This window comes from Mesoplodon bidens, assembly GCF_964165515.1.
Source record: "Mesoplodon bidens genome assembly, chromosome: 3".
NCBI classification, from domain to species: domain Eukaryota; kingdom Metazoa; phylum Chordata; class Mammalia; order Artiodactyla; family Ziphiidae; genus Mesoplodon; species Mesoplodon bidens.
In genome coordinates this window covers 85,816,897-85,842,840 of record NC_138178.1, presented here as the reverse complement: position 1 = coordinate 85,842,840, position 25,944 = coordinate 85,816,897, and the positions used below count along the sequence as shown (strand labels likewise).

Genomic DNA, 25,944 nt, shown 5'->3' with positions numbered 1-25,944 from the left:
GATATACTCTAATCCAGCCTTTGGTCTCTAACAAGTCCATAGTCAAAAATAAAGAAAATAGGGACTTCCCTGATGGTCCAGTGGTAAAGAATTTGCCTTCCAATGCAGGTAATGCGGGTTCGATCCCTGGTCAGGGAACTAAGATCCCACATGCCGTGAGGCAACTAAGCCCACTTGCCACAACTACTGAGCTTGCACACCTCAACTAGAGAGCCCACATGTTGCCAGCTACAGAGCCCCTGCACCCTGGAGCCTGCATGTCATAACTAGAGAAAAGAAAACCTGTACGCCACAACTAGAGAGAAGCCTGCACACCTCAACAAAGAGCCCGCGCACAAAAGCAAAAGATCCTGCAGGCCTCAATGAAGATCCCGTGTACCACAACTAAGACCCAATGCAGCCATTTAAAAATTAATTAATTAAAGTTTTTAACATAATAAAGAAAATAGCAGTAATAAACTGAACACATTTCCATTGAAGGAAAAACTACAGAATACTCTGTTGCTGACTAACAAGACATAAGACAAGATTAATACTCTCTGGTCAGGATGCTGTATTTTTAAAAATTGGAATACTATTAACACTGTTCAGCTAGACCAATTACTCAACCAAAATCAAAGTGTGTTACTTGCCATCATGAACCCAAATTATTTCTAAACGTATGAACTTAGTCTTAAGTGTTGGTGTATTCATACAATGGAATACTGTTTTAAAAGAAAAAAATGAAGAAGAACAAACTACTGATACATACAACCATATGGATATATGTCAAAAAAAACCTTATGCTGAGTGAAAGAAGCAAAATACAAGAATACATGCCATATGATTTCATTTATATCGATTTCAAAAACAGGCAAAACCAATCTGATAGAAATCAGAAGGTGGTTGTGTAGAACACAGGGAGAATGAATAAAAAGGGGCACAAGGGAAATTTCTCAGGTGATAGAAATGTTCTAACTCTTGCTTTTTGGTGGTAATTACACATTTACATACAGCCTTTAAAGCTCATCAAATGGAACACTTAAGATCTGTGTGGTTTTTGTTTATAAATTACACCTCCGTGAAATTAAAATAAATATTAAAAAATCATATTTGCTTTGTGTCACCTAAAGAACTCAGTACTTACCAAGTGATTTCTTTTTACTGCAGAACATTATTGCACCTGATTTTTTTTCACCAGGCCTCAACAGCTGGCCTACATAAGAAAATAAGAAATGTACACAACATTAGTATTTGAGAAATGCTCATTAACCATAAATTGCCATCATTCAGCTTTCTTCCTAGTCAAATCTAGATGACTAGGAAGTCATTAACACAATAAGGAATAATAGACTCCATTTATGAGACTTAAATCTAACAAGATAAGAATAATTCTATAACTCACAGACATAGAAAACAAACTTATGGTTACCAAAGGAGAAAGGGGGAATGGATAAATTAGGAGTTCAGGATTAAAATATACACACTACTATATATAAAATATATAACCAACAAGGACCTGCTGTATAGTACAGGAATTATATTCAATATCTTGTAATAACCTATAATGGAAAAGAATCTAAAAAAGAATATATATATATATATATGAATTACTTTGCTGTACACCTGAAACTAACACACCATTTTAAATCAATTATATTTCAATAAAAAAAATTTTTAAGGAAACAAATAATTCTATTCAAAAATTATCTATTTGTATTATGGTGGCTATATAGAACAATGTAAGGTAAGCACAAGTATAACATTCAATTTGGCATTAAAATGGAGCCAAATGTTCTAACATATCCAAAACCCTGTGAATCAGACTATCTCAGAGGTGACACTCCATTACCTTCCTTTTATTCAAGTACCAAAAGTAATTCCTTCCCAAAACAGTCACCCAAATCCAGGAAGTGCAGAGTCCCATATAGAATTAATTGAAGAAGGAACACGCCAAGACACATAGTAATCAAATTGACAAAAACTAAAGACAAAGAGAAAATATCCAAAGTAACAAAGGAAAAGCAACAAATAACATACAAGGGAATCCCCATGAGACTATCAGCTGATTTTTCAGCAGAAACTCTACAGGCCAGAAGGGAGTGGCACAATACATTTAAAGTGATGTAAGGGAAAAACCTACAACCAAGAATAATCTACCCAGCATGTCTCTCATTCAGAATTGATTGCAAAATCAAAAGCTAGAAGAATTCAGCACCACCAAATGAGCATTACAACAAATGCTAAAGGAACTCTTTCAATAGAAGAGGCAACAATTAGAAACAGGAAAATTACAAAATGGTAAAGCTCACCAGTACAGGCGAACATACAGTAAGGGTAGGAAATAATCTACACACAAATATGATATCAAAACAGTAATTGTGAGAGGAGGAGAGCAAAAATGCAGGATATTTGAGATGCATTTGAAATTAAGAGACCAGCAACTTAAAACAATCATGTATACATATAGACTTCTATATCAAAACCACATGGTAGCCACAAATGAAAAATCTATAATAGATATACACACACAAAAGAAAAAGAATCCAAACACAACAATATAATCATCAAATCACAAGAGAGGGGAACAAAAGAGAAAAGGAATAAAAAAGACCTACAAAAACAAATCCAAAATACTTTTTAAATGGCAATAAGAACATACATATCAATAATTAACTTAAATGTAAACAGATTAAATGCTCAAACCAAAAGAAATAGACTGGCTGAATGAATACAAAAATAAGACCCACATATATGTTGTCTATAAGAGACCCACTTCAGATCTAGAGACACAAACAGACTGAAAGTGAGGGGATGGAAAAAGGTATTCCATGCAAATGCAAATCAAAAGAAAGCTGGAGTAGCAATACTCATATCAGACAAAATAGAGTTTAAAATAAAGACTGTTACAATAGACAAATGACACTACATAATGATCAAGGGCTCAATCGAAGAAGAAGATATAATAATTATAAATATATATGCACTCAACAGAGGAACACCTCAATATATAAGGCAAATGTTAACAGACATAAAGGAGAAATCCACAGTAATACAATAATAGAGGGGGACTTTAGCACTCCACTTATATCAATGGACAGATCATCCAGACAGGAAATCAATAAGGAAACACAGGCCTTAAATAATACATTAGAACACATGGACTTAATTGATAGTTATAGAGTGCTCCATCCAAAAGCAGAAGAATACACCTTTTTTTCAAGTGTACATGGAACACTCTCCAGAACAGATCACATGCTGGGCCACAAAGGAAGTCTTGGTAAACTTAAGAAAACTGAAATCATATCAAGCATCTTTTCTGACCACTACACTATGAGATTAGAAATCAATTACAAGAAAAAAATGCAATAAACACAAACAGGGCTTCCCTGGTGGCACAGTGGTTGAGAGTCCGCCTGCCGATGCAGGGGACACGGGTTCGTGCCCCGGTCCGGGAAGATCCCACATGCCATGGAGCGGCTGGGCCCGTGAGCCATGGCTGCTGAGCCTGCGCGTCTGGAGCCTGTGCTCCTCAACGGGAGAGGCCACAGCAGTGAGAGGCCCACGTACCGCAAAAAAAAAAAAACCCACAAACACATAGAGGCTAAACAATATGCTATGAAACAACTGATGGATCACTGAAGAAATCAAAGAGGAAATAAAAAGAATACCTAGAGACAAATGAAAATGAAAACACAACAATCCAAAACCTATGGGATGTGGCAAAAGCAGTTCTTAGATGGAAGTTTATTGTGATACAAGCTTACTTCAGGAAACAAGAAAAATCTCAAACAAACAACCTAACCTTACACCTAAAGCAACTAGAGAAAGAAGAACAAATAAAACCCAAAGTTAGCAGAAGGAAAGAAATCATAAAGATCAGAGCAGAAATAAATGAAATAGAGACAAAGAAAACAATGGCAAAGACCAATAAACTAAGAGTTGAAAAGATAAACAAAATTGATAACACTTTAGCCAGAGTCATCAAGAAAAAAAAGGGAGAGGGTCCAAATCAATAAAATCAGAAATGAAAAGGAGAAATTACAACTGACACCACAGAAATTCAAAGGATCATAAGAGACTACTACAAGCAACTATACACCAATGAAAAGGACAACCTAGAAGAAATGGGCAAATTCTTAGAATGGTACAATCTCCCAAGACTGAACCAGTAAGAAATAGAAAATATGACTTGACCAATTCTATGTATTGAAATTGAATCTGTGATTAAAAACTCCCAACAAACAAAAGTCATGGAACAGATGGATTCACAGGTGAATTCTATCAAACATTTAGAGAAGAGCTAACACCTATCCTGAAACTATTTCAAAAAATTGCAGAGGAAGAAACACTCCCAAATTCATTCTATGTGGCCACCATCATCCTGATACCAAAACCAGACAAAGATACCATCAAAAAGAGAAAATTACAGGTCAATATCACTGATGAACACAGACATAAAAATCCTCAACAAATACTAGCAAACCAAACCCAGTAATACATTAAAAGGATCATACACCATGATCAAGAGGGATTTATTCCAAGGATGCAAGGATTTTTTAATATCTGCAAATCAATCAGTGTGATATACCACATTAACAAATTGAAGAATAAAAACCATATGATCTAAATAGATGCAGAAAAAGCTTTTGACAAAATTCAACACCTATTTCTGATAAAAACCCTCCAGAATGTGGGCACAGAGGGAACCTACCTCAATATAATAAAGACCATATACCACAAACCTACAGCTAACATCATATTCAATGGTGAAAAAATGAAATCATTTCCTCTAAGATCAAGAAAAAGACAAGGATGTCCACTCTCATCACTTTTATTCAACATAGTTTTGAAAGTCCTAGCCACAGCAATCAGAGAAGAAAAATAAATAAAAGGAATACAAACTGGAAAAGCAGTAAAACTGTCACTGTTTGCAGATGACATGATACTATACATAGAAAATCCTAAAGATGTTACCAGAAAACAACTAGAGCTCATCAATGAATTCAGTAAAGTTGCAGGAAAAAAAAATAATACACAGAAATCTGGTGCAATCCTATACACTAATAATGAAAGATCAGAAAGAAAAATTAAGAAAACAATCCCATTTACCATCACATCAAAAAGTATAAAATATTTAGGAATAAACCTACCTAACAAGGCAAAAGACCTGTACTCCAAAAACTGTAAGATGCTGATGAAAGAAATCAAAGGAGACATAAACAGCTAGAAAGATATACCATGTTCTTTTTTTTTTTTTTTTTTGTGGTATGCGGGCCTCTCACTGTTGTGGCCTCTCCCGTTGAGGAGCACAGGCTCCGGAGGTGCAGGCTCAGCGGCCATGGCTCACGGGCCCAGCCACTCCGTGGCATGTGGGATCTTCCCAGACCAGGGCATGAACCCATGTCCCCTGCATCGGCAGGCGGACTCTCAACCACTGTGCCACCAGGGAAGCCCATACCATGTTCTTGATTTGGAAGAATCAAGACTGTCAAAATGACCACACTACCCAAGGCAGTTTACAAACTCAATTCAATCCCTATCAAATTACCAAAGGCATTTTTCACAGAACTAGAAGCAAAAATTTTAAAATTTATATGGAAACATGAAAGACCTCAAATAGTGAAAGCTATCTTGAGAAAGAAAAACAGTTGGAGGAATCAGGCTCCCTGGCTTAAGACTATGGTACAAAGCTACAGTAATCAAGACAATATGGTACTGGCTCAAAAACAGAGATATAGATCACTAAAACAGGATAAAAAGCCCAGAAATAAACTGACTCACCTATGGCCAATTAATCTATGACAAAGGAGGCAAGAATACAATGGAGAAAAGGCAGTCTTCAATAAGTGGTGCTGGGAAAACTGAACAGCTACATGTAAAAGAATGAAATTAGAGCATTCTCTAACATCATACACAAAAATAAACTCAAAATTGATTAAAGACCTAACTGTAAGGGCCAGATCCTATAAAACTCCTAGAGGAAAACATAGGCAGAACACTCTGCCATAAATTGCATCAATATCTATATCTATCTATCTATCTATATATATATATATATATATTCTTTTTCAGATTCTTTTCCCTTATAGATTATTACATACTACTGAGTATAGTTCCCTGTACTATACAGTAGGTCCTTGTTGGCTATCTATTTTATACATAGTAGTGTGTATATGTTAATGCCAGCCTCCTAATATAACCCCTCCCCCACCCTCTCTCCTATTTGGCAGCCATAAGTTTGTTTTCTGTGTCTGTGAGTCTCTTTCTGTTTGGAAATAAGATCATTTGTGTCTTTTTTTTCTTTTAGATGCCACATAGAAGTGATGTCATATGATATTTGTATTTCACTGTCTGGCTTACTTTACTTAGTATGATAATAGGCAAGGGAAACATAAGCAAAAAATGGAATTACATCAAACTAAAAAGCTTTTGCACAGTGAAAGAAACTATCAACAAAACAAAAAGGCTACCTACTGCACTGGAGAAGATATTTGTAAATGATATATCTGATAAGGGGTTAATATCCAAAATATACAAAGAACTCATACAACTCAACATCAAAAAAAAAAAAAACCAATCCCATTAAAAAATGGTCAGAAGACCCGAAGAGACATTTTTCCAAAGAAGACATACAGATGGCAAACAGACACATGAAAAGATGCTCAACATCACTAATCAGCAGGGTAATGCAAATCAAAACTACAGTGAGGGACTTCCCTTGTGGCTCAGTGGTTAAGAATCTGCCTGCCAATGCAGGGCACATGGGTTCAAGCCCTGTTCTGGGAAGATACCACATGCCGCAGAGCAACTAAGCCCATGTGCTATTAACTACTGAGCCTGCGATCTAGAGCCTGCAAGCCACAACTGCTGAGCCCATGTGCTGTAGCTACTGAAGCCCATGCTCTGCAACAAGAGAAGCCACCACAATGAGGAGCCTGCACACTGCAACAAAGAGTAACCCCTGCTCGGTGCAACTAGAGAAAGCCTGTGCGCAGCAACGAAGACCCAATGTAGCCAAAAAGAAATAAATAAAAATAAATTTATTTTTTGAAAAAGACATTAAGTGCCCTTATGTTCATCACAGCATTATTTACAATAGCCAATATATGGAAGCAACCTAAGTACCCATTGATAGATGAATGGATAACGAAGATGTGATGTATATATGTAATGGAATACTATTCAGCCATAAAAAAGAATGAAATCTTGCCAGTTTTGACAATATAGAAGGACCTAGAGGGTATTATGCTAAGTGAAATAAGACAAATACTGTATGATTTCACTTACTGGGCAACACAAATGAACAAATATAACGAAACAGAAACAGACTCATAGGTACAGAGAACAAACAGGTAGTTGTGGGGGAGGGGGCAGGGGGAGGGAGGATGAGTGAAATAGGGAGATTAAGAGGTATAAACTTCCAGTGACAAAATGAGTCATGAGGATGAAATGTACTGTGTGGGGAATATAGTCAATAGTAATATAATATCTCTGCATGGTGATAGATGGTAACTAGACTTATCATGATGATCATTTTGTAATGCACAGAAATATGCAATCACTGTGCTGTGCACCAGGAACTAACATAGTGTTGTAGGTCAGTTACACTTCAAAAAACAAACAACAAACTCACAGAAAAAGAAATCAGATTTGTGGTTACCAGAGACAGGGGGTGGGAGGAGGGGGAATTGGATAAAAGTGATTAAAATGTACAAATTTCCAGTTAGAAGATAGTAAGTACTAGGGATGTAATGTACAACATGATTAATATAATTAACACTGCTGTGTGTTATATATAAAAGTCATTAAGAGAATAAATCCTGAGTTCTCATCACAAGAAAAACAACTTTTCAAAAATTTTTTATCTATATGAGATGATGGACGTTCACTAAATTTACTGTAGTAATCATTCCATGATGTGGGTCAAATCATTATGCTATACACCTTAAACTTATACAGTGCTGTATGTTAATTATTTCTCAATAAAACTGGAAGAAAAAAATTATTTAGAAATAAATAAATAGGGGGCAGAAATATGTCATTATTATCTTTTATTTTTTCCCTACATGTCTAATTTCCTTCATATGGCAAACTCTATTAAGGATTTAGAGTGAATAAATAAAGGGCTAACAAATAACTTCAACATTTAGAACCCAAAGGACCATGGAAATGAACTCAAGCACCTTTGCAAACACATGACAGGGTAGGCAGAGGTTCTGAATTCATACTCTTTAGGTTAGAAAGAGACATGACTTGTTTGTTCCTGCTCAAAGACATGGTGTGGCAGGATGCATTAAACACCCATGAAAGAAGAAGCTGGTCAGTCATATGGAGACCAGAAAAGAGGAAGAGCAGCATTTATGGTTTAGCAGCTACAAGAATGGAGGATGCAGAGGAATTTCATCAACACCTACTGTTCCATTACAAATTTCTAGTGTTTAAAAGGCCTGAAACCATCAATATTTCTCCCTGTTGTGCTCCCAGATTCATGAGTTCCCTTCCACCACCTCCAGGAAAAGCAGCAGCCCACTGAGGGAATAGCCACCCCTGGGGTGCCCCTGACAAGTAGGGCCATCAACACTTTGTAAAACCTACTGCTTTTCCAGAAACCAGTCACTAAAATTGATGAATGCAACAAGATGGGAGTACTGCTGCCAGGTGCTGCTAGAAGCAGGGATAGGTCCTCAAATATAACCCATCAATAACTCTTCTGTTCTTCTTCCCATGCCTTCTACCAACGGCCACCAAGGCTGCCTAAAACAATCCCCCCGCCCCCTCCTCACTGCTCCCCCTACCCCAGTTTTAAGCAGCAGATGCCTCTAGGACATGCCTGCTGACCAGTGACTGCTTTCCCCTGCATTCCTTCTAACAGGTTTCCCCGCTCCAGCCTTGGCCACCCATAGACTAGGGTCCACACTGAAGCCACAGTGATCTTTTTAAAAGTTAAATGGTATCATATCACACCCCTGCTTAAAACCCTTCAATAACGTCCCACTGGCCTTAGAAAAAAAGATCCAATTGCAGCATGACTCCTTGGCCCCTCTGCAACCTGGTCCCTGCTAGTCTTTCTACCCTGATTTCTCATCACTCTCCTTACAGCCCCCATTCTTCCTTGCTCCGCCACCCCATGTCTATACTACAGATATAACTCAGCTTCTTTTTTTTTTTTTTTTTTTTTTTTTGCGTTACATGGGCCTCTCACTGTTGTGGCCTCTCCCGTTGCGGAGTACAGGCTCCGGACGCACAGGCTCAACAGCCATGGCTCACGGGCCCAGCTGCTCCGCGGCATGTGGGATCTTCCCAGACCGGGGCACGAACCCGTGTCCCCTGCATCGGCAGGCGGACTCTCAACCACTGCGCCACCAGGGAAGCCCACTCAGCTTCTTTTTATTTGAGGGCCTTGACACATGCTCTTCTCTCTGCCTGTCATAATCTAACCCCATCACCAGCCCCTTCACCTGACTAACTTGTACTCATCTTTTCAATATCAACTCATACATCACTTCCTCTAGGAGTTCTCCCCTGGTCCCCCAAATCAGAGGTAAGAGCACCTCCTATGTGCTCCCATAGAATCCAGAACTTCCCATTTCAGAGCCCTTATCATTCTAGAATGTATTTGCCTATTATATTGGCTGCTTTCCCATTAGTCTACAAACTCCAGTGGGGCAGAGACCCAATCTGTCTTGTCCATAGTTGTATCTTCAGTGTCTAATGCATGCCTGGCATGTGGCAGTGCTCAATAAAAATTTGCTAAATGAAAGAATGATTAATGTTCTCAGTGTCTATGAGGAATGAAGCAAGGGCTTCCAGATGCTAAAAGGCATTTATTTCCCTTTTAGCAACTATCCCTTCCTAGACCCCAACCCCAAGTTCAAGAACATCTTAGATCTTCCCAAACTGGGAACCGTCATGGCTTTCTTGGCTGCTCCCTACCTCTGGCTGGTCCCTATCGTCCTGTGCATCCCCCACCTCCAGCCTAGGAAGAACCTCAAAAAATGAGAAGTATTTGGTTAGCAATAAGAAGAGTGTTGCAGGCAAACTGAAGAGCACAAGAAAGGAGGAGGAATTTGCAAATCTTGGGGTAGAAGGGCAAGAGGAGGCACTCTGGCTCTAAAAGAAGATGAACAGAAAGGATCTTTTGAGGAAAAGCCTTTCTGTGAGAAATAACATGGACAAAAGTGGGTTTTTTATCCATGAGGGACTATCTTTGTTCCAACAAATAGTCACAACCAATACAAAATGGCAACATGGAGAAGGATGAATGGATTCTGTGACAATGACACCTTGATCTGGTGGCCCCACCTGGCCAGAGGGTTAAGGCTCATCAGCAAGTTCTAAGCCAACTAGTTAGGGCTTGAAAACTCTCTCTGGGGACTAAGTAAACATATTCTGTTTTCATGGGCTCAGAGTCCCTCGAGCTGGTGAAAAGCAGAATGATTCTTTAAGTAGGATGGCAAAAGGGACTCTCCACCCTGACAGGTGGCAATGAGAATGCAGGCAGAAGAAAGAAATTCAATCTCTCAGGAAGTTATTAGGAGTACCGGCCACTGGCCAACCTTTTCTTTCTTTCTCCTTATTGGTTTGCTAGCTTGCTTTGAGGGATTAGCACTAACAGATAGCCAGAACAAAGGATGAACTTAAATATGTATTTGTGTAATATAAAGGTAACTAAAGAGAAAATATCCATGTAAACCTTCTCTTATTTTAGATCTTCTTATAAGCACTTTTCACTTTAAAAGCCACTAGACAATTAAACATAAAGCAAAACCATATCCTTCCTAAAATTACCTTTAAACCATCCAATTATTTCTTTGCTTTTAATTTCTCTAATACCATCTTCCAAAGTATCTTTGAAACCTTTTATCTTTAAAATAATGAGTAAATCCATTTTTTAAATTTTACCCATTTTTATTTTTGAAGAAAATATTCTCTATTTCATGTTTAATCCAGAGTGATAATATAATTACAGTTGTACGAATTAAACAATATTTCTCTAAGGTTTGTGAAGTGTTTCTTATTAATGATCTTATTCAAGTGTTTTTACTCTCTAAGACATGTGGTTACAACAAAAACTAAGGATTCAAGTCCATGTCTCCTACAATCAAATCTTTTCCTTTTAATAGCAGCAACCCAGGTATATTTAATGGAGGATTTATACTAATGTAGCAGATTCTAGTGTAAATTTGAGGAAGTAAAATTTAGTCCTTTTATTGTTGTACACTTATCAATTCACCAAAATACCCCAGCTGACACTCGCTCCACCTCTAAAGGATGTCAGAGTAAAGAAAAAGCCATCTTTTATTGAACTTTCAGATCAGTGAGGGTCTATGGAAATACACTGAAAAAACTCAGGTGACAAAGAAGGATTTGTTAAAACGAAATCTAGCTCTAGAAGTAGGAACTTAGGATTTTGAAATTCAACATTTACAAGTACTGAAGCAAACATTGTTTACATAAAAACATTCCTCCTTTTATGAAATCACCCCGAAGCAGAAGAAATAGAAAAAGTTAAGTTGCTGAATATGTTTTATCTTACCCTCGCCTTCACCTTATGCAAGGGATTAAAATGGTGGTTTTCTTGTGTGAAAGTCTTAGTGGGTTTTTACAGAAAGACAGGTCTGGGGAAAGTAAGTAGAGAGGTAAATGTACCCAAAATAGCTAAGTGTTTCACGTATATTAATTCATTTAAGTGAGTACTTTTTTGGGAAAAGATTGAGAGTGACGCTTGCATGAAGAATTTGGGTTTTTTTACATTTCAAGTTCAGGTTTTGAATCTTGGTCACAGAAAGTAATTCTTCTAATGGAAAAAATGGCAAAGTAATGAGAAAACTCCAATTTGTTTAGGGAAGATAAGAAGTTGGTTTCAGATACCTTGAGATTGAGGACATAACAAGACATCCAAGTTGGAAATGCTACTTAAGCAGCTGTGAGCAGAAGAGTGCATACTGGTCATATTATGATTCCTCAAAGAGGTCCCTACTTATAGTGAAAATGGGTACACCTGCTTGCAGGTGACTCAACGCTTTAAGCCAAGGATTAAAATGGAGATTCTCTTTAATGATCAGAGGCCATTCAACAATCAAGTTATTATAGTTAATTCCCCCTGCTCCAGTTCCACGATCACCAAGCAACCTACTGATAATAACTTGCTTTCCCCCAGAAGTCTGCCTACAGGGGAAGAATACACCAGTCATGCATGCTGAAGTGAACATTCTGGTCCTCCTGACAGTTATATATTATATATTTTCAATTAATAAATTGTCATTCATCTTACTCTAGATCATCAGTCTCCTGAGCTAATATTAGTCTTCCCCAGAAAGGTAGCTCTGTTTTTGGTATGCTGTTGACTTATGGTCCAAAGTCTACAGGACATATGACCCACTCTAGCCATAACAAACTCACCAACTGGCAACCAGGGGAACAGCCTGCTGACCTGCTCAAGGGGCAGCAGGATGTGGTGGCTGCAAGCTTGTCCTTTGGAGTCAAACAACCTGATCTTGGATTCCTGCTTTTTCTACTAACATTACAGAATCCAGGGCAAGTAAGCTCTCTGAGCCTCAGAACATACCTGGACAGGTTGTTGGGGACAGTGACACATAATGAAAATGCTCATTAGATAGTTATCTTGAAGGCAGCCCTCTGAACTTCCCCTGTCAAAATGTCTATATACACATTAGGGTGAATTGAGGACAGTGAGTATAACCCCTGTAAGACATTCTGCAGCAAAATAAAGGAGGTAAGTGTGAATGGGTAATGAGGCTTTAAAGAGAAGATGTGCTTACAGTGGGAGGCCAGGGCCATGGCAATAAACTAAGGGGATAGAACCAGTGGGAAGACAGATTGAAAACATGAGGGAGAGTGACAGGAAGACAAAGGAATCAGAGGAGATTGGGAAAGAAAGGGAAGAGGTAGGGGCCAGGACAGTGGGGGAAGAGACAGGAGGAGGAGTTGAAGCCAGAGAGTAGCACAGGCAGATTCTTGGCAGCTCTCATTCCTTGCCCAGGGTGCTGCTCAGGGAGCGCCCCTAGGCCTGGCCTCAACTCAGGGTCAAGGGAGGAGCTGGGGTGTCCCCGCAGGGGCATGCATCCTCTACGTCCTTTGAGCAGTGGGTCCTCTCCAGTACTCAGGACTCAGGGACAAGATGGGCCAAGGGGGAAAGGTCCCACACAGCTTCAAGGACCCCAACCCCAGTCCTCAGCCCCTGTGAGGGCCTCCTGTCCCCCACCCGTCTATTCTCCAGTCTCCGTTCTGTTCTGCTTGCCTCTCTTTCCCCAACTCTGCCTTCTCCTCCTCTTCGGAGACACTGTAATGTACAGGAGAGACTTTTAGGATAACAGACCCCGATCCTAGCTCAGTTACTTTCTATCTAGTGTTACTTTGACCAAGTCACTTACCCTTCCTAAGATTCAATCTCCGAATCTGTAAAATAGAGGTAATAATTCCTTCCTCCCAGGGCTGTTTCCAGGATAAATATACATGTAAATACAGCTCACTCCATAAGAATGTGGTTCCTCCCCCTCCTTCCTTCCTCCCCATCTGTCATCTCTCCTCCTACTCCCTCCCCTTTTCTCCGCTTTCACTCTCTCAGTTTCCTTTCCCTGTTTCCCTGACTTTCCTTCATATTCCTCACTCAGGCACTTGCCTCTCAACACAACCCACCAAGAGGACTGACCCACCAAGAGCGGAGGGTAGGGGAGCTGCCTGGAAGGCTTAGGTGAACAATGGAGAACCCATCTCCTGAGTAATAGTGGGGTCTAAGGATGGGAAGTGGGATGGCAGGATTAGGGAATCAGCCCCTTCTCTCCTCCTGCTGCCCTCTACCTTCTCTGGTCCTGCCCCTGCCCCTTTCCTCCCTCTGGCCGTAAGCTCCCAAAGCCTGAAAAGCAAAGCCTCAGTGAGTCTTCCCACCTCTGGACATGGTGACCTTGCAACATATCAGCTGGCAACCCTGCCTACCAGCCCAAGAATATTCCCCAGGAGCCCCCTGTTCCAGGTCCCTAAGGGATGGGGGGTGGGAGATGGAACACACCTCTAAGACTCCAGGGAAGGGACATCTTGATGCAAAAGGGAAATCTTAGCCTTGGGAGGTTAGACCAGTGAGGGATAAGGTAAGGAATAAGCCCAGGCCTCAGTCCTACATGTGTGCAGCTCTGAGTGTGACGTGAGGGTAGGAGGTATAGATAATGTTGTATTTATTTTTTAACTAATTTTTATTGGAGTATAGTTGCTTTACAATGTTGTGTTCGATTCTGCTGTACAGCAAAGTGAATCAGGTATAGATAATGTTTTAATCATATTGACAGCTGCCAACAGCTGTAGGGCTTACAGAGTATAGATATTGGACAAAAATAGAAGTAAAAATATTTAAGCTAGTCTGTGTATGTGTTTGTCAAAGTGATGGCTAGCACAGCCAAATTTATAAACTGCTTACCAATTATATCTAATTACCATGCCTCAACAATAAATTATTCTATTTCCCATATAATGTATATCAGATTGCTTTTGTTGTAAGTTGTCATGTCGACACTGAAGTCTGTTTATATTCTGTTAGGCACGCAGCTGTTACCACAAAATTCTAAAGTGGTGGGAACACTTCTTCCCTTTCTCCTCTTGTTTATGTCCTGCTTATTTTCCAACTTGGTCTCCTAGTTTCCTTCTCTCTTTCCTTTCTCTTCCTTTCCTCTCCTGCTCTCACTGCCTCTCTTGTGCATTTTCAATGTCCTTCTCATCCTTCCCTTTCTCTCCCAAACACACTTCCCCTGGCTTGGTCATCTTCCTTCCCCTTCTCACTTTCCCGTTCCTCCCCGAGCCTGGAGTCAGGGGGCCAGGTTTGGTCCTGTTATCTCTCGACCTCCAGCAAGTTCCCCTCCCTTCTAAGCCCTGGTTTTCTCATCTGTAAACAGAGACAATCAGGGTAACTCATGGGATCATTTAGCAAGCTAAATGAAGTCATGCCTGTGGGGGAAAAAAAAAATTAGCACAGTGCCTCCTGCTACAAAGTTAATACTCAAGAAAGGAAAGCTATTGTTATTTTTATTTTTCTTAAATGTATTTTTAACTCTACATACGTAGAAAACCTATCAAATTTGAGAGCATCCTTACTGATATTCAATTATCAAACACTTATCAGATGCCTATTCTATGTCAAACCTGGGCTGGGTAGAGGGAGGAAAAGATCATCAGGCCCTATCTCTATCCTTCAAAAACCAAGAGTCTGGGGTAGATGAGACCAGATACATAGAAAGTTCATTAGTGCAGGACTATGACAGAAGGAGGGACTGAGAACTATGGAGACAGAGGGAAGGGAGTCACCAAGCCTGCTTTGCAGAGTCAGCTATGAGCTCACAGATGGCGATTCCAAGTCAAGTCCTTTTGAAAAGAAGAGTCTGCTTGGTAAAACAAGGTAAGTACAGGCAAAAAGAACAGCATGTGGAAAGACCAAGTGTTGTGATAGGAAGCAGTGATATTCATGGCAACCAGATTACAAGGGGCATGGAGGAGTGTAGTGTGATATGGGGCTGGCAAGGTAGATAAGAGATGGATTCTGAAAGAAGTCATCATTGTCATCATCATCACTCCCATTCACTTGGTACTTAGCCTCATGCTAAGCACTGACATGTATCATCTCATTTAATCCTCAACAAAATTTTACAGGCAGGGACTATCCCTATTTGATAGATGAGGTGACACAGAGCATTGCCACGAGCAAGATCCTGTGGTTGATCCTCAGGTAATGGGGAGGCAGAAGGGCTCTCTCTGCAGAATGGTACACTTAGAATCCAGGCCCCCTTGTCCAGTGTCGTTGCTTCCTCGTGTCTCTCTATGCAAGTGTATGCCATCAGGGTTTTTAGGAAGGTTTTACTCTCATGACAAGGACTGGCATGGAAAGAAGTGGGGGAACAGTGACAACAGGCAAGTGGAGCTGGATTCTGGAAATATTCCTGCAGTTGGAATTGACAGACTTTATAAGGGGTCTATATGCTGGGGTGCAAAACAAGGAGGAATCTGGGATGACTTCCACGTTTTCAGCTCAGGACAATGAGAGGATAGAGGTGCCATTAACGAAAATGACAAATACAGCAGTGAAGGGAGAAGGTGGGAGAGCAGGAGCAGGAACTGATGTGGGAGAATATTAAGTTCAGTTTGAACACACTAGGCTTGAAATGCCTCTTGATCATGGAAAATATCCTCAGCATGAAAGAGAAAAGACAGATTTGTAGACTTGGATCATCAACATATGAGGAAACATTGAAGTCACGGGGAATGAATGATCTCATTCAGGAAGAACGAGAATGAAGAGAAGTGAGGGGAGGACAGCGGGTGAGGATGTCAATAAGAGGACAAGGACAGAGTCCTAGGGAACACCCAACCTCAAAAGAAGTGTTAGAGAAACATGTATTGAAACAAAACGCTGTGGCTTTCCTCCTACGCCCTCTTCTTCAGAGCATCTAGCACAGAGCCTGGCACAGGCTACGTAGGTGCTCAACAAACCAGCACTGAGTAAAGAAGAGGAGAGAGGAGAAAAAGGTAGCCGCAAATTAAAGAAGGACTATGTTTCCAAAAACACAATGGTCAATAATATTCATTATTGACCAATATAATATTTATATTTAACATTTAATTCGAATTTTATTTGTTAATATTTGGAAAATACGTAATATTGCTAAGAAGTCAAGTAAGACTTTAGGCATACGCTACAAATGTGGAACATTTGGAGGATACTGTTTTCTTTGACATCATTTCTTGGGAAATCCTGAAAACAAATACTAGCATCTGATTCTTGTACACGCTGTGCAAGCATCTAGGATACATACATTAAGAAATTTTATTTCAAGGACAGCAACAATTTCTAATTTTCTTTGAAAAGATAAGTCTTTTCCTTCTAAATGAAAATTTCCAATTTACCACGTAAGAAAAAAAATAAAATCCTCCTGAGCACAAAAAAACCCCCCGGGGCACAAAAATATCACTTGGTCCCTCATTTTTAAAGATGCATGAATGCATGATGAAACAATATAAAAGCACAAGATAGATAAATATATGTCCAAAAATCCCTCTGAATTCACATTTTGCTATAAAGGCAAGCAGGGAACAACACAGGCACACAGGTGGCCGTTCTTGGACACAGGTAATCTCATACACAATACCGTATTTCCTCACCTCCTTTCTAATAAGCCTTCAGCCCCTAATTAATGTTTCTTGCCCATCTCCTTTTTTTTTGAAACAGCTAATTGTTAGCCAGGGACCTGAGACTCTCTCATGTCTATCAACAAAACAGCTAGAAGAATCCATTTATCTGTTCAGACAAATCTCAGCCCTAAAAACATACCCCTCAAGCCTCAGAGGGAGAGCTTAGTGACAAACTGTTATGTCCAAAGCATAAATTGATCATAAAATGAACAATATCTTGAATAGGTGCATCAGATACAAACCCGCTGGGAAAAAACTCAAACCAACTGCTATCAAAGGAAGTGACAAGTACCCACAAACCAAGAAGAAATGGACATTGATGTTACTCCCATTGGCCATGTAATAGGTGATGCTAACAGAAGAAAAATTTGACCTTCAAAGGAAAAAAAGAAAATGCTCTGTTTCCCAAATCCAACTAATTTCCCCCAAAATTACTTTTTTTTTTTTTTTTTTTTTTTGCGGTACGCGGGCCTCTCACTGTTGTGGCCTCTCCCGTTGCGGAGCACAGGCTCTGGACGCACAGGCTCAGCGGCCATGGCTCACAGGCCCAGCCGCTCCGCGGCATGTGGGATCTTCCCGGACCGGGGCACGAACCCGTGTCCCCTGCATCGGCAGGTGGACTCTCAACCACTGCGCCACCAGGGAAGCCCCTCAAAATTACTTTTTAATGAGAGAAGAATAATTAATACTCTTTGCTAAACTTCAACACACAGAAAATGAAAACAGCAAAGCAAAACAGCAACCTGGAAAAGAGAAACCAAAAGCACCAAACAGCCCAGAGCTACCTCTCTTCTTGGTCTCACCAACCCTTCAATGCTCCCCAGACTCACCTCAGCCTGGACCTAAGCCTCTCGCCCAAAAGGGAGATTTCCCAGCAGTGCAGCAAGATCAAACAGGTACCCATTCCATGACCATGTCAATGAGAAGAACGAGAAGAGCGAAAAGCGAGAAAAGCAAGGCTATTCTGAAAGCTCTAGTAATTACATAGAAAAGAAACTGGGTCTCTAGGGGACATTCTTGAAACCCTGAGACCAACTCCCGGAAAAACACTCTTGACCACTTACCACTACCGGAAGCTGCTAGATGGCAGATCAGAATCAGCATCTCATCAGAAAAAGAGGAAGGTGTTGCAGGAAAGCAGCTTCCCTGCCAGTGAAGAACTGAGGGAGTAAAAACGGTCCTTGGAAAAATACCAAAAGCCCAGAAGAGTTTCTCCTGGAATAGTTGCCTACTGCTGCTACCAGGGCAGAACTAGTTAATCTTGGAGAAACAAAAGGAAGCTCCCTAGAGGCTGTCTTCGCCAGGATGGCTTCTTCTGTGAGAATCAAGAGTTCAGAAGGACAGACGCAGACAACGAAAGGAGTCACCAGCTACGGCTTCTGCTTAGCAAAGTTTTATCAGCCCTCGACTGAGGAAGATTAGTAAATATCTTTGGAGTTCCCACCTGTTTTTCCTAGAGATGAAGGAATTAGCAATGCCAATTTTTTTTTTAATTATTACAAGGGGAGTTCAACTCTCTTATGGATGAAAGCTAAGCACACTCAAGCAACATGTAATATGCAGAGCGATGACTTCTTTCCCAACATCCTTAATTTCAGCTCAGAGGAAGCAAACGATTAACTCTAAGGATGCTGAAGAACAAACACACACGGGAAATAGATTTAAACTTTTTAGTTTAGAATCGCTTTGAGATGGTTCTCATTTTTAAGATGGGATTAAATGAAAACAAAATATTTTGGTTCGTAGCTATTTTTAAAAGAAAGAATTATGCTATTTTTCAATACATCTAAAGCCGTTTATGGATTTTCCAGAAGTTGCATCAGATTTGCTGTTAAATACTGAAACCAAATATGTTTTAATCATGTCTCTCTAACCAGAGCAAGTTGATCCCGTGTGTCAATCCCACTCTCCTGAAACAATGTGGTACTGAGCCCTCAGGTTTCCACAGAGAGCCAGATCAGAGAGAAGGGAGGGACTTTCCATGCCAGGGCTCCACAGTCACAAAAAAAAAGGACAGATTTCTTGACACAAGAGTGATGGCTTTCTTCCTTGCATGATAAAAAGGACCAAGAACAGCCTATATGCGGAAGAAATCATTTCTTTAAAATATTTACAATGAAAAACTGTTTCAAATTTTAAAAGAATTAAGTATAGCTTCTATACCATTTTTTAATTTTCATATTGACAACTATTATAAATCTGGTAATTACCTTTGCTGAAGAATATTTAAAGAAATCTACACCTTTTCCTACATTTGTTAGTGGGAATAGAAGTTGATTAAATATTTTCAAAGGAAAACTAAGTAATGCCTATCAAATATAGAAATGTGTATGTTTCTATCTCTTAGGATAATCCCAAACATATGCAAACATATGCAAACATATCTGTTCATTATAGCACTGTGATAGCAAAAAACTAAAAATGGCTTAAATATAGGGGACTGGCTAAGTAAGTCAAGGTACATTCATACAAAGGAGTACTACATAGCCATCAGGAGGGGATAGAACTGGAGTGAAGAATCTGATGGTCTGGGTTCAGATCTGGCTCCATCAGTAACTGGCCAGGTGACTGAACAAGTTCCCAAATCTCTCTGGACCTCAGTTCCTCATCTGTAGAAAGGTGATCATTATAGTACTTACCATAGAGGATTATTGTGACTAAGACTGTGCTTGGAGCATAGTAGATGCTCAATAATTATTAGCTATTATCAATGAAAGAGGTAGGCCTCTTCAGACTGACTTGGAAAGATGTCTAAGAGGTATTGTCAAGTGAAAAGAACAAGTTGCAAAAGAGTGTATATAGGGTAATCCCATTTGGTAAAAACATTTTAAATGTGCTTGCTGCTTTCTGTCAGTTTCTTCCAATTAAAATATAAGCTGCTTGAGAGCAGGGACTTTTGTTCACTGTTGTAACATCAGTGTCCATAATAGGCATTTAATAAATATTTGTTGACTGAATGAATGATAACAGGAAAGCCAAGCAAGAAGAAATAATTAATAACAACTACCTCCGAAGAATGGTATAGGGGTGGAGGGGCTGGTGGGCCTCTCCACCCCTATACCATTTTCATTGGTTCTTACCCTTTTGTACTGCTTAAATTTTTCACAGTCAGCTTGTATGCCAACCAATGAAAATGCAGCTCTTAGAAGATAGTGATTTTGTGTGCAGGGAACATCTTGAGATCTACGGCTGACCCCACTAGCAGCACACTGATGGGGAAGCAAGTGATGATTTTCCCCATAATCTGATAAATTAATGAGTCAGAAAGCAACTTACAAAAGAAGGAGAGCAAAGAGCTCTTTTTCTCTTCTTGGCCTTACATTGATCTTTCCAAAGTTATTCCTATAATCTCCAAGCCAGATCCTCTGCCTTAGTCCATGGGGACCCCTTTCCATTATCTAAACATCAACTGCACATCCCTATGTTGGCATCTTTGCTCAGGCCATCCTCTCCTTTTGGGAGACCTTTCCCAACCTGTCCTTAAAGGACCAGATCACACATTCCCTCCTCACCCCTTTTCTGACCATCTTCCTAGCATCTCTGATCCCCCTCTCGTGGGCACTGCCAGAGACCAGGTTTAGGTTTGGTACTGTCCACCGGTCCTTATCCTACAATGTCTGCTATCTTCCCTCCCAGCTTATAGGTTGCTTAAGGTAGGACTGTAAGAACTGTGTCTTCAGTTTTGCAAGCCCCCCCCCTCACACACACACACACACACACACACACACACACACAGCCCTACACTGTGAAGGAGAGAGTCAACATTAAGGAGCTACATGTGGTGATTTTTTCCATTTGTTCAAAAGTTTCTGACATTCTTATCATCCTTCCTGAAATTTCAAGACTAGAGTTGGCTTTCTTTGGATTACTAAGCATATTTTTGTTAAATGCTTCTAAGAGATATTATTTGGTCTTAAATGCTCTAGTTATTCATGTACTACCTAGTCTGAACTGATTAAAATATAATATTTCTTTCTAACCAATGACACTGACAGAATGAGGAATCTTAATGGGAGGAGAAAGTATAGAAGGGCTTGCCATGCCTACAGCAAGACCACAAAAGACCCACCTCACATTTATTCCATGCACAGAAGCTCTCAAAATGCACACGTGTGTGTGTGTGTGTGTGTGTGAGAGAGAGAGAGAGAGAGAGATTTCTAGCACTGATTCCTTATCATTTTGAAATATTCATTTATTTTTAAATGCAAGTATCTTGCCACTGAATATTCTCTTGCAAATAGATCTTTGAGTGTTTAAATAAAAAAATAATTTTACAGTGTCATAGGATTATGTACTTAAAATCAAAGAGCATCAGATTTGTCCCATCAATTTAAGCCCCAAAGCTCTTTATCCATCTCCAAAATATAAGATTACAGCAGTCACCACTATTCCTCTGCCAGGCTCCCTTGTCACCCATATTTCCCCTTGACTCTCTTCCTCATTTCATTCTGATCTGTGCTTAAAGTCACCCACTCCAAGAGGCCTGCCCTGGTCAGCCCACCTAAAACAATACACACACCCCTATCACTCCCTATCCCTTATCTTCCTTTTTCTCCATAGGAAAAATACACAGCCATCATACTGTGTATTTTCTTGTTTCTAGTCCAGTTTCCCCCTCCAGAAGGTCAGCTTCAGGAGAGCAAGGACTTTGTCTTGTTCACTGATGTATATACCCTGGGCCTAGAACTGTGCTTAGTAGGTGCTTGATGAATGTTGAATAAACAAATGAGTAGTAATAACATAGTTGGTAGCTCTTTGCTGCTTACTAAATATGTATGCATCCTCCTCTACAACGTGAGCTCTTGTCTCATTCTCTGTTGTATTTTAACAGTGACCAGCAGAGAGTAATTCATTCACAATTGAATTAAAGTTGAACTTTCAAGTATAGTTATCTTTATGACACTTTCCATTTCTATTAAATTTCCCTTTATATGGTGCTCTCAACTTAATTTCTCTCAGCTCACCTTGTCAGTCCCCAAAGTAGTACCAGTTGACAGGCCTAATTTAAATAGACTTCATCACAGGCATGTGCTTAGAGTGAGATATCAGAACCCTTTGTAGCTACATCTTGCAGCATCAAATTCAGGGGAGGGGGAGGAGGCTAGGGGAAAGGATAGAGGCCTATAGCACATCAAAGGTGAAGAAATCATCTGCTCATTCTTCAGGGCACGAACAGAGGATCTATACTTGCTCTGGATAACCCAAAAGAAAAGTATATCTCTGCTCAAAGTCACAGGCAAAAATAAGGGTTTAAAAGTTCTGCTTTTTTCCTCTCCTAGGTACAGAACCAAAAGAATTGATGACAGGGTTTCAAACAGATACTTGTGCACCAATGTTCATAGCAGCATTATTCACAATAGCCAAAAGATAGAAACAACCCAAATGTCCATCAACAAATAAACAGATAAGGAGAATATGGTATATACATACAATGGAATATTACTCATCCTTAAAAAGGAATGAAATCCTGATACATGCTACAACATGCATGAACCCTGAAAACATATGCTAAGTGAAATAAGCCAGATACAAAAGGACAAATACTGTATAATTCCACTTATAGGATGTACCTAGAGTAGGTAAAAAATAATAATAATAATAGAGGATACCAGGGACTGGGGGAAGGAGAAAACGGGAAGTATTCTTTACTGGGTATAGAGTTTCAGATTGGGATGATGAAAAAATTCTGGAGATGGAGAGCAGTGATAGTTAACACAGCATTCGGAATGCATTGAATGCCACTGAACCATATACTTAAAATGGTTAAAATGGTAAATGTTATGCTATTCCCACTAGATAATATTACCTGAACAGGGATTAATCTTTAATCTTCATTAGGCAGCATATACATTGTCGGACACCAAAAGTTCCGTGTGTTTAAAAGGCCTTATTTTGCTTTAAAACCTTACTTTTCACAAATGTCCCACCTGTCTATAATCTAGAGTTTCCAAGCAGCATTCTCAATGATCACCTCAATTTGTCCTCACAACAATCCAGTGAATTATGTTAAAGGAATTTTCAGAGCATTATATCTCAGCACTTGAGAGAAAAGTTTTTCCTAACTTATTCACCCTCTTACCTAGTCCTACAACTTCACACACATTTCATAACAAGGAATAGATGGAAATTTTTATACTTAAGAATCTAAATCCACACAGCTTTTCTGAACAGAAAAAATAGCATTATATTTCTTAGAACCTGTGAATATGTCTAGCTTCAATACCAAGACAGCTAAGAAAACTAAAGAATTACTGGTTTTTTAAAATTAATTAATTTATTTATTTTTGGCTGCATTAGGTTTTCGTTGCTGCACACGGGCTTTCTTTACTTGCCTCAAGCTGGGGCTACTCTTCATTGCGGTGCACGGGCTTCTCATTGCAGTGGCTTCTCTTGTTGTGGAGCACAGGCTCTAGGAGCATGGGCTTCAGTAGTTGTGGCACGTGGGCTCAGTAGTTGTGGCACACGAGCTTAGTTCCTCCACGGCATATGGGATCTTCCTGGACCAGGGCTCAAAACTGTGTCCCCTACATTGGCAGGCAGATTTTTTTTTAACATCTTTATTGGAGTATAATTGCTTTACAATAGTGTGTTAGTTTCTGATTTATAACAAAGTGAATCAGTTATACATATACATATGTCCCCATATCTCTTCCCGCTTGCATCTCCCACCCTCCCACCCTCCCTATCCCACCCCTCTAGGTGGTCACAAAGCACCAACCTGATCTCCCTGTGCTATGTGGCTGCTTCCCACTAGCTATCTATTTTACGTTTGGAAGTGTATATATGTCCATGCCACTGTCTCACTTTGTCCCAGCTTACCCTTCACCCTCCCCATATCCTCAAGCCCATTCTCTAGTAGGTCTGCATCTTTATTCCCATCTTGAGCCTAGATTCTTCTGATTTTTTTTTTATAGATTCCATATATGTGTTAGCATACGGTATTTGTTTTTTTCTTTCTGACTTACTTCACTCTGTATGACAGATTCTAGGTCCATCCACCTCACTACAAATAACTCAGCTTCGTTTCTTTTCATGGCTCAGTAATATTCCATTCTATATTATGTGCCACATCTTCTTTATCCATTCATCTGTTGATGGACACTTAGGTTACTTCCATGTCCTTGCTATTGTAAATAGAGCTGCAATGAACATTTTGGTACATGACTCTTTCTGAATTACGGTTTTCTCAGGGTATATGCCCAGTAGTGGGATTCCTGGGTCATATGCTAGTTCTATTTTTAGTTTTTAAAGGAAACTCCATACTCTTCTCCATAGTGGCTGTATCAATATACATTCCCACCAACAGTGCAAATGGGCTCCCTTTTCTCCACACCCTCTCCAGCATTTATTGTTTCTAGATTTGTTGATGATGGCCATTCTGACCGGTGTGAGATGATATCTCATTGTAGTTGTGAGTTGCATTTCTCTAATGATTAATGAGGTTGAGCATTCTTTCATATGCTTGATGTCAATCTGAACATCTTCTTTGGAGAAATGTCTGTTTAGGTCTTCTGCCTATTTTTGGATTGGGTTGTTTCTTTTGTTGATATTGAGCTGCATTAGTTGCTTGTATGTTCTGGAGATTAATCCTTTGTCACTTGCTTCAGTTGCAAATATTTTCTCCCGTTCTGAGGGTTGTCTTTTCATCTTCTTTATGGTTTACATTGCTGTGCAAAAGCTTTGAAGTTTCATTAGGTTCCATTTGTTTATTTTTGTTTTTATTTCCGTTTCTCTAGGATGTGGTTCAAAAAGGATCTTGCTGTGATTTATGTCATAGAGTGTTCTACCTATGTTTTCCTCTAAGAGTTTGATGGAGTCTGGCCTTACATTTAGGTCTTTAATCCATTTTGAGTTTATTTTTGTGTATGGTGTTAGGGAGTGTTCTAATTTCATTCTTTTACATGTAGCTGTCCAGTTTTCCCAGCACCACTTATTGAAGAGCCTGTCTTTTCTCTACTGTATATTCTTGCCTCCTTTATCAAAGATAAGGTGATCATATGTGTGGGGGTTTATCTCTGGGCTTTCTATCCTGTTCCATTGATCTATATTACTGTTTTTGTGCCAGTACCATACTGTCTTGATTACTGTAGCTTTGTAATATAGTCTGAAGTCTGGGAGCCTGATTCCTCCATCTCCGTTTTTCTTTCTCAAGATTGCTTTGGCTATTCAGGGTCTTTTGTGTTTCCATACAAATTGTGAAATTTTTTGTTCTAGTTCTGTGAAAAATGCCAGTGGTAGTTTGATAACGATTGCATTGAATCTGTAGATTGCTTTGGGTAGTAGAGTCATTTTCACAATGTTCATTCTTCCAATCCAAGAATATGATATATCTCTCCATTTTTTGCATCATCTTTAATTTCTCTCATCAGTGTCTTATAATTTTCTGCATACATGTCTTTTGTCTCCTTAGGTAGGTTTATTCCTAGATATTTTATTCTTTTGGTTGCAATGGTAAATGGGAGGGTTTTCTTAATTTCACTTTCAGATTTTTTATCATTAGTGTACAGGAATGCAAGAGATTTCTGTGCATTAATTTTGTATCCTGCAACTTTACCAAATTCATTGATTAGCTCTAGTAGTTTTCTGGTAGCATCTTTAGGATTCTCTATGTATAGTATCATGTCATCTGCAAACAGTGACAGCTTTACTTCTTCTTTTCTGATTTGGATTCTTTTTATTTCCTTTTCTTCTCTGATTGCTGTGGCTAAAAGTTCCAAAACTATGTTGAATAAGAGTGGTGAGAGTGGGCAACCTTGTCTTGTTCCTGTTCTT

At 39.5% G+C, this 25,944-nt stretch overlaps 1 protein-coding gene across 4 annotated transcripts in view; it reads right to left on the bottom strand.

Moving 5' to 3' along the window:
* Window positions 1-18,731, bottom strand: part of ATP8B4 (ATPase phospholipid transporting 8B4 (putative)) — a 256,970-nt gene extending 238,239 nt beyond the window's left edge. For 3 of the 4 annotated variants that reach the window (XM_081226816.1, XM_081226817.1, XM_081226819.1), the window contains exons 1-2: window positions 18,237-18,731; window positions 1,127-1,195 (exon numbers count right to left, since the gene is read on the bottom strand). In XM_081226816.1, coding sequence (XP_081082942.1) covers window positions 1,127-1,195; window positions 18,237-18,276 — 109 coding nt within the window. In that variant the 5' untranslated portion in view covers window positions 18,277-18,731. Of the gene's footprint in view, window positions 1-1,126; window positions 1,196-18,236 lie in introns of those variants that run through there. The other variant, XM_081226818.1, reaches the window with a different exon arrangement.
* Window positions 18,732-25,944: the final 7,213 nt, after the last annotated feature.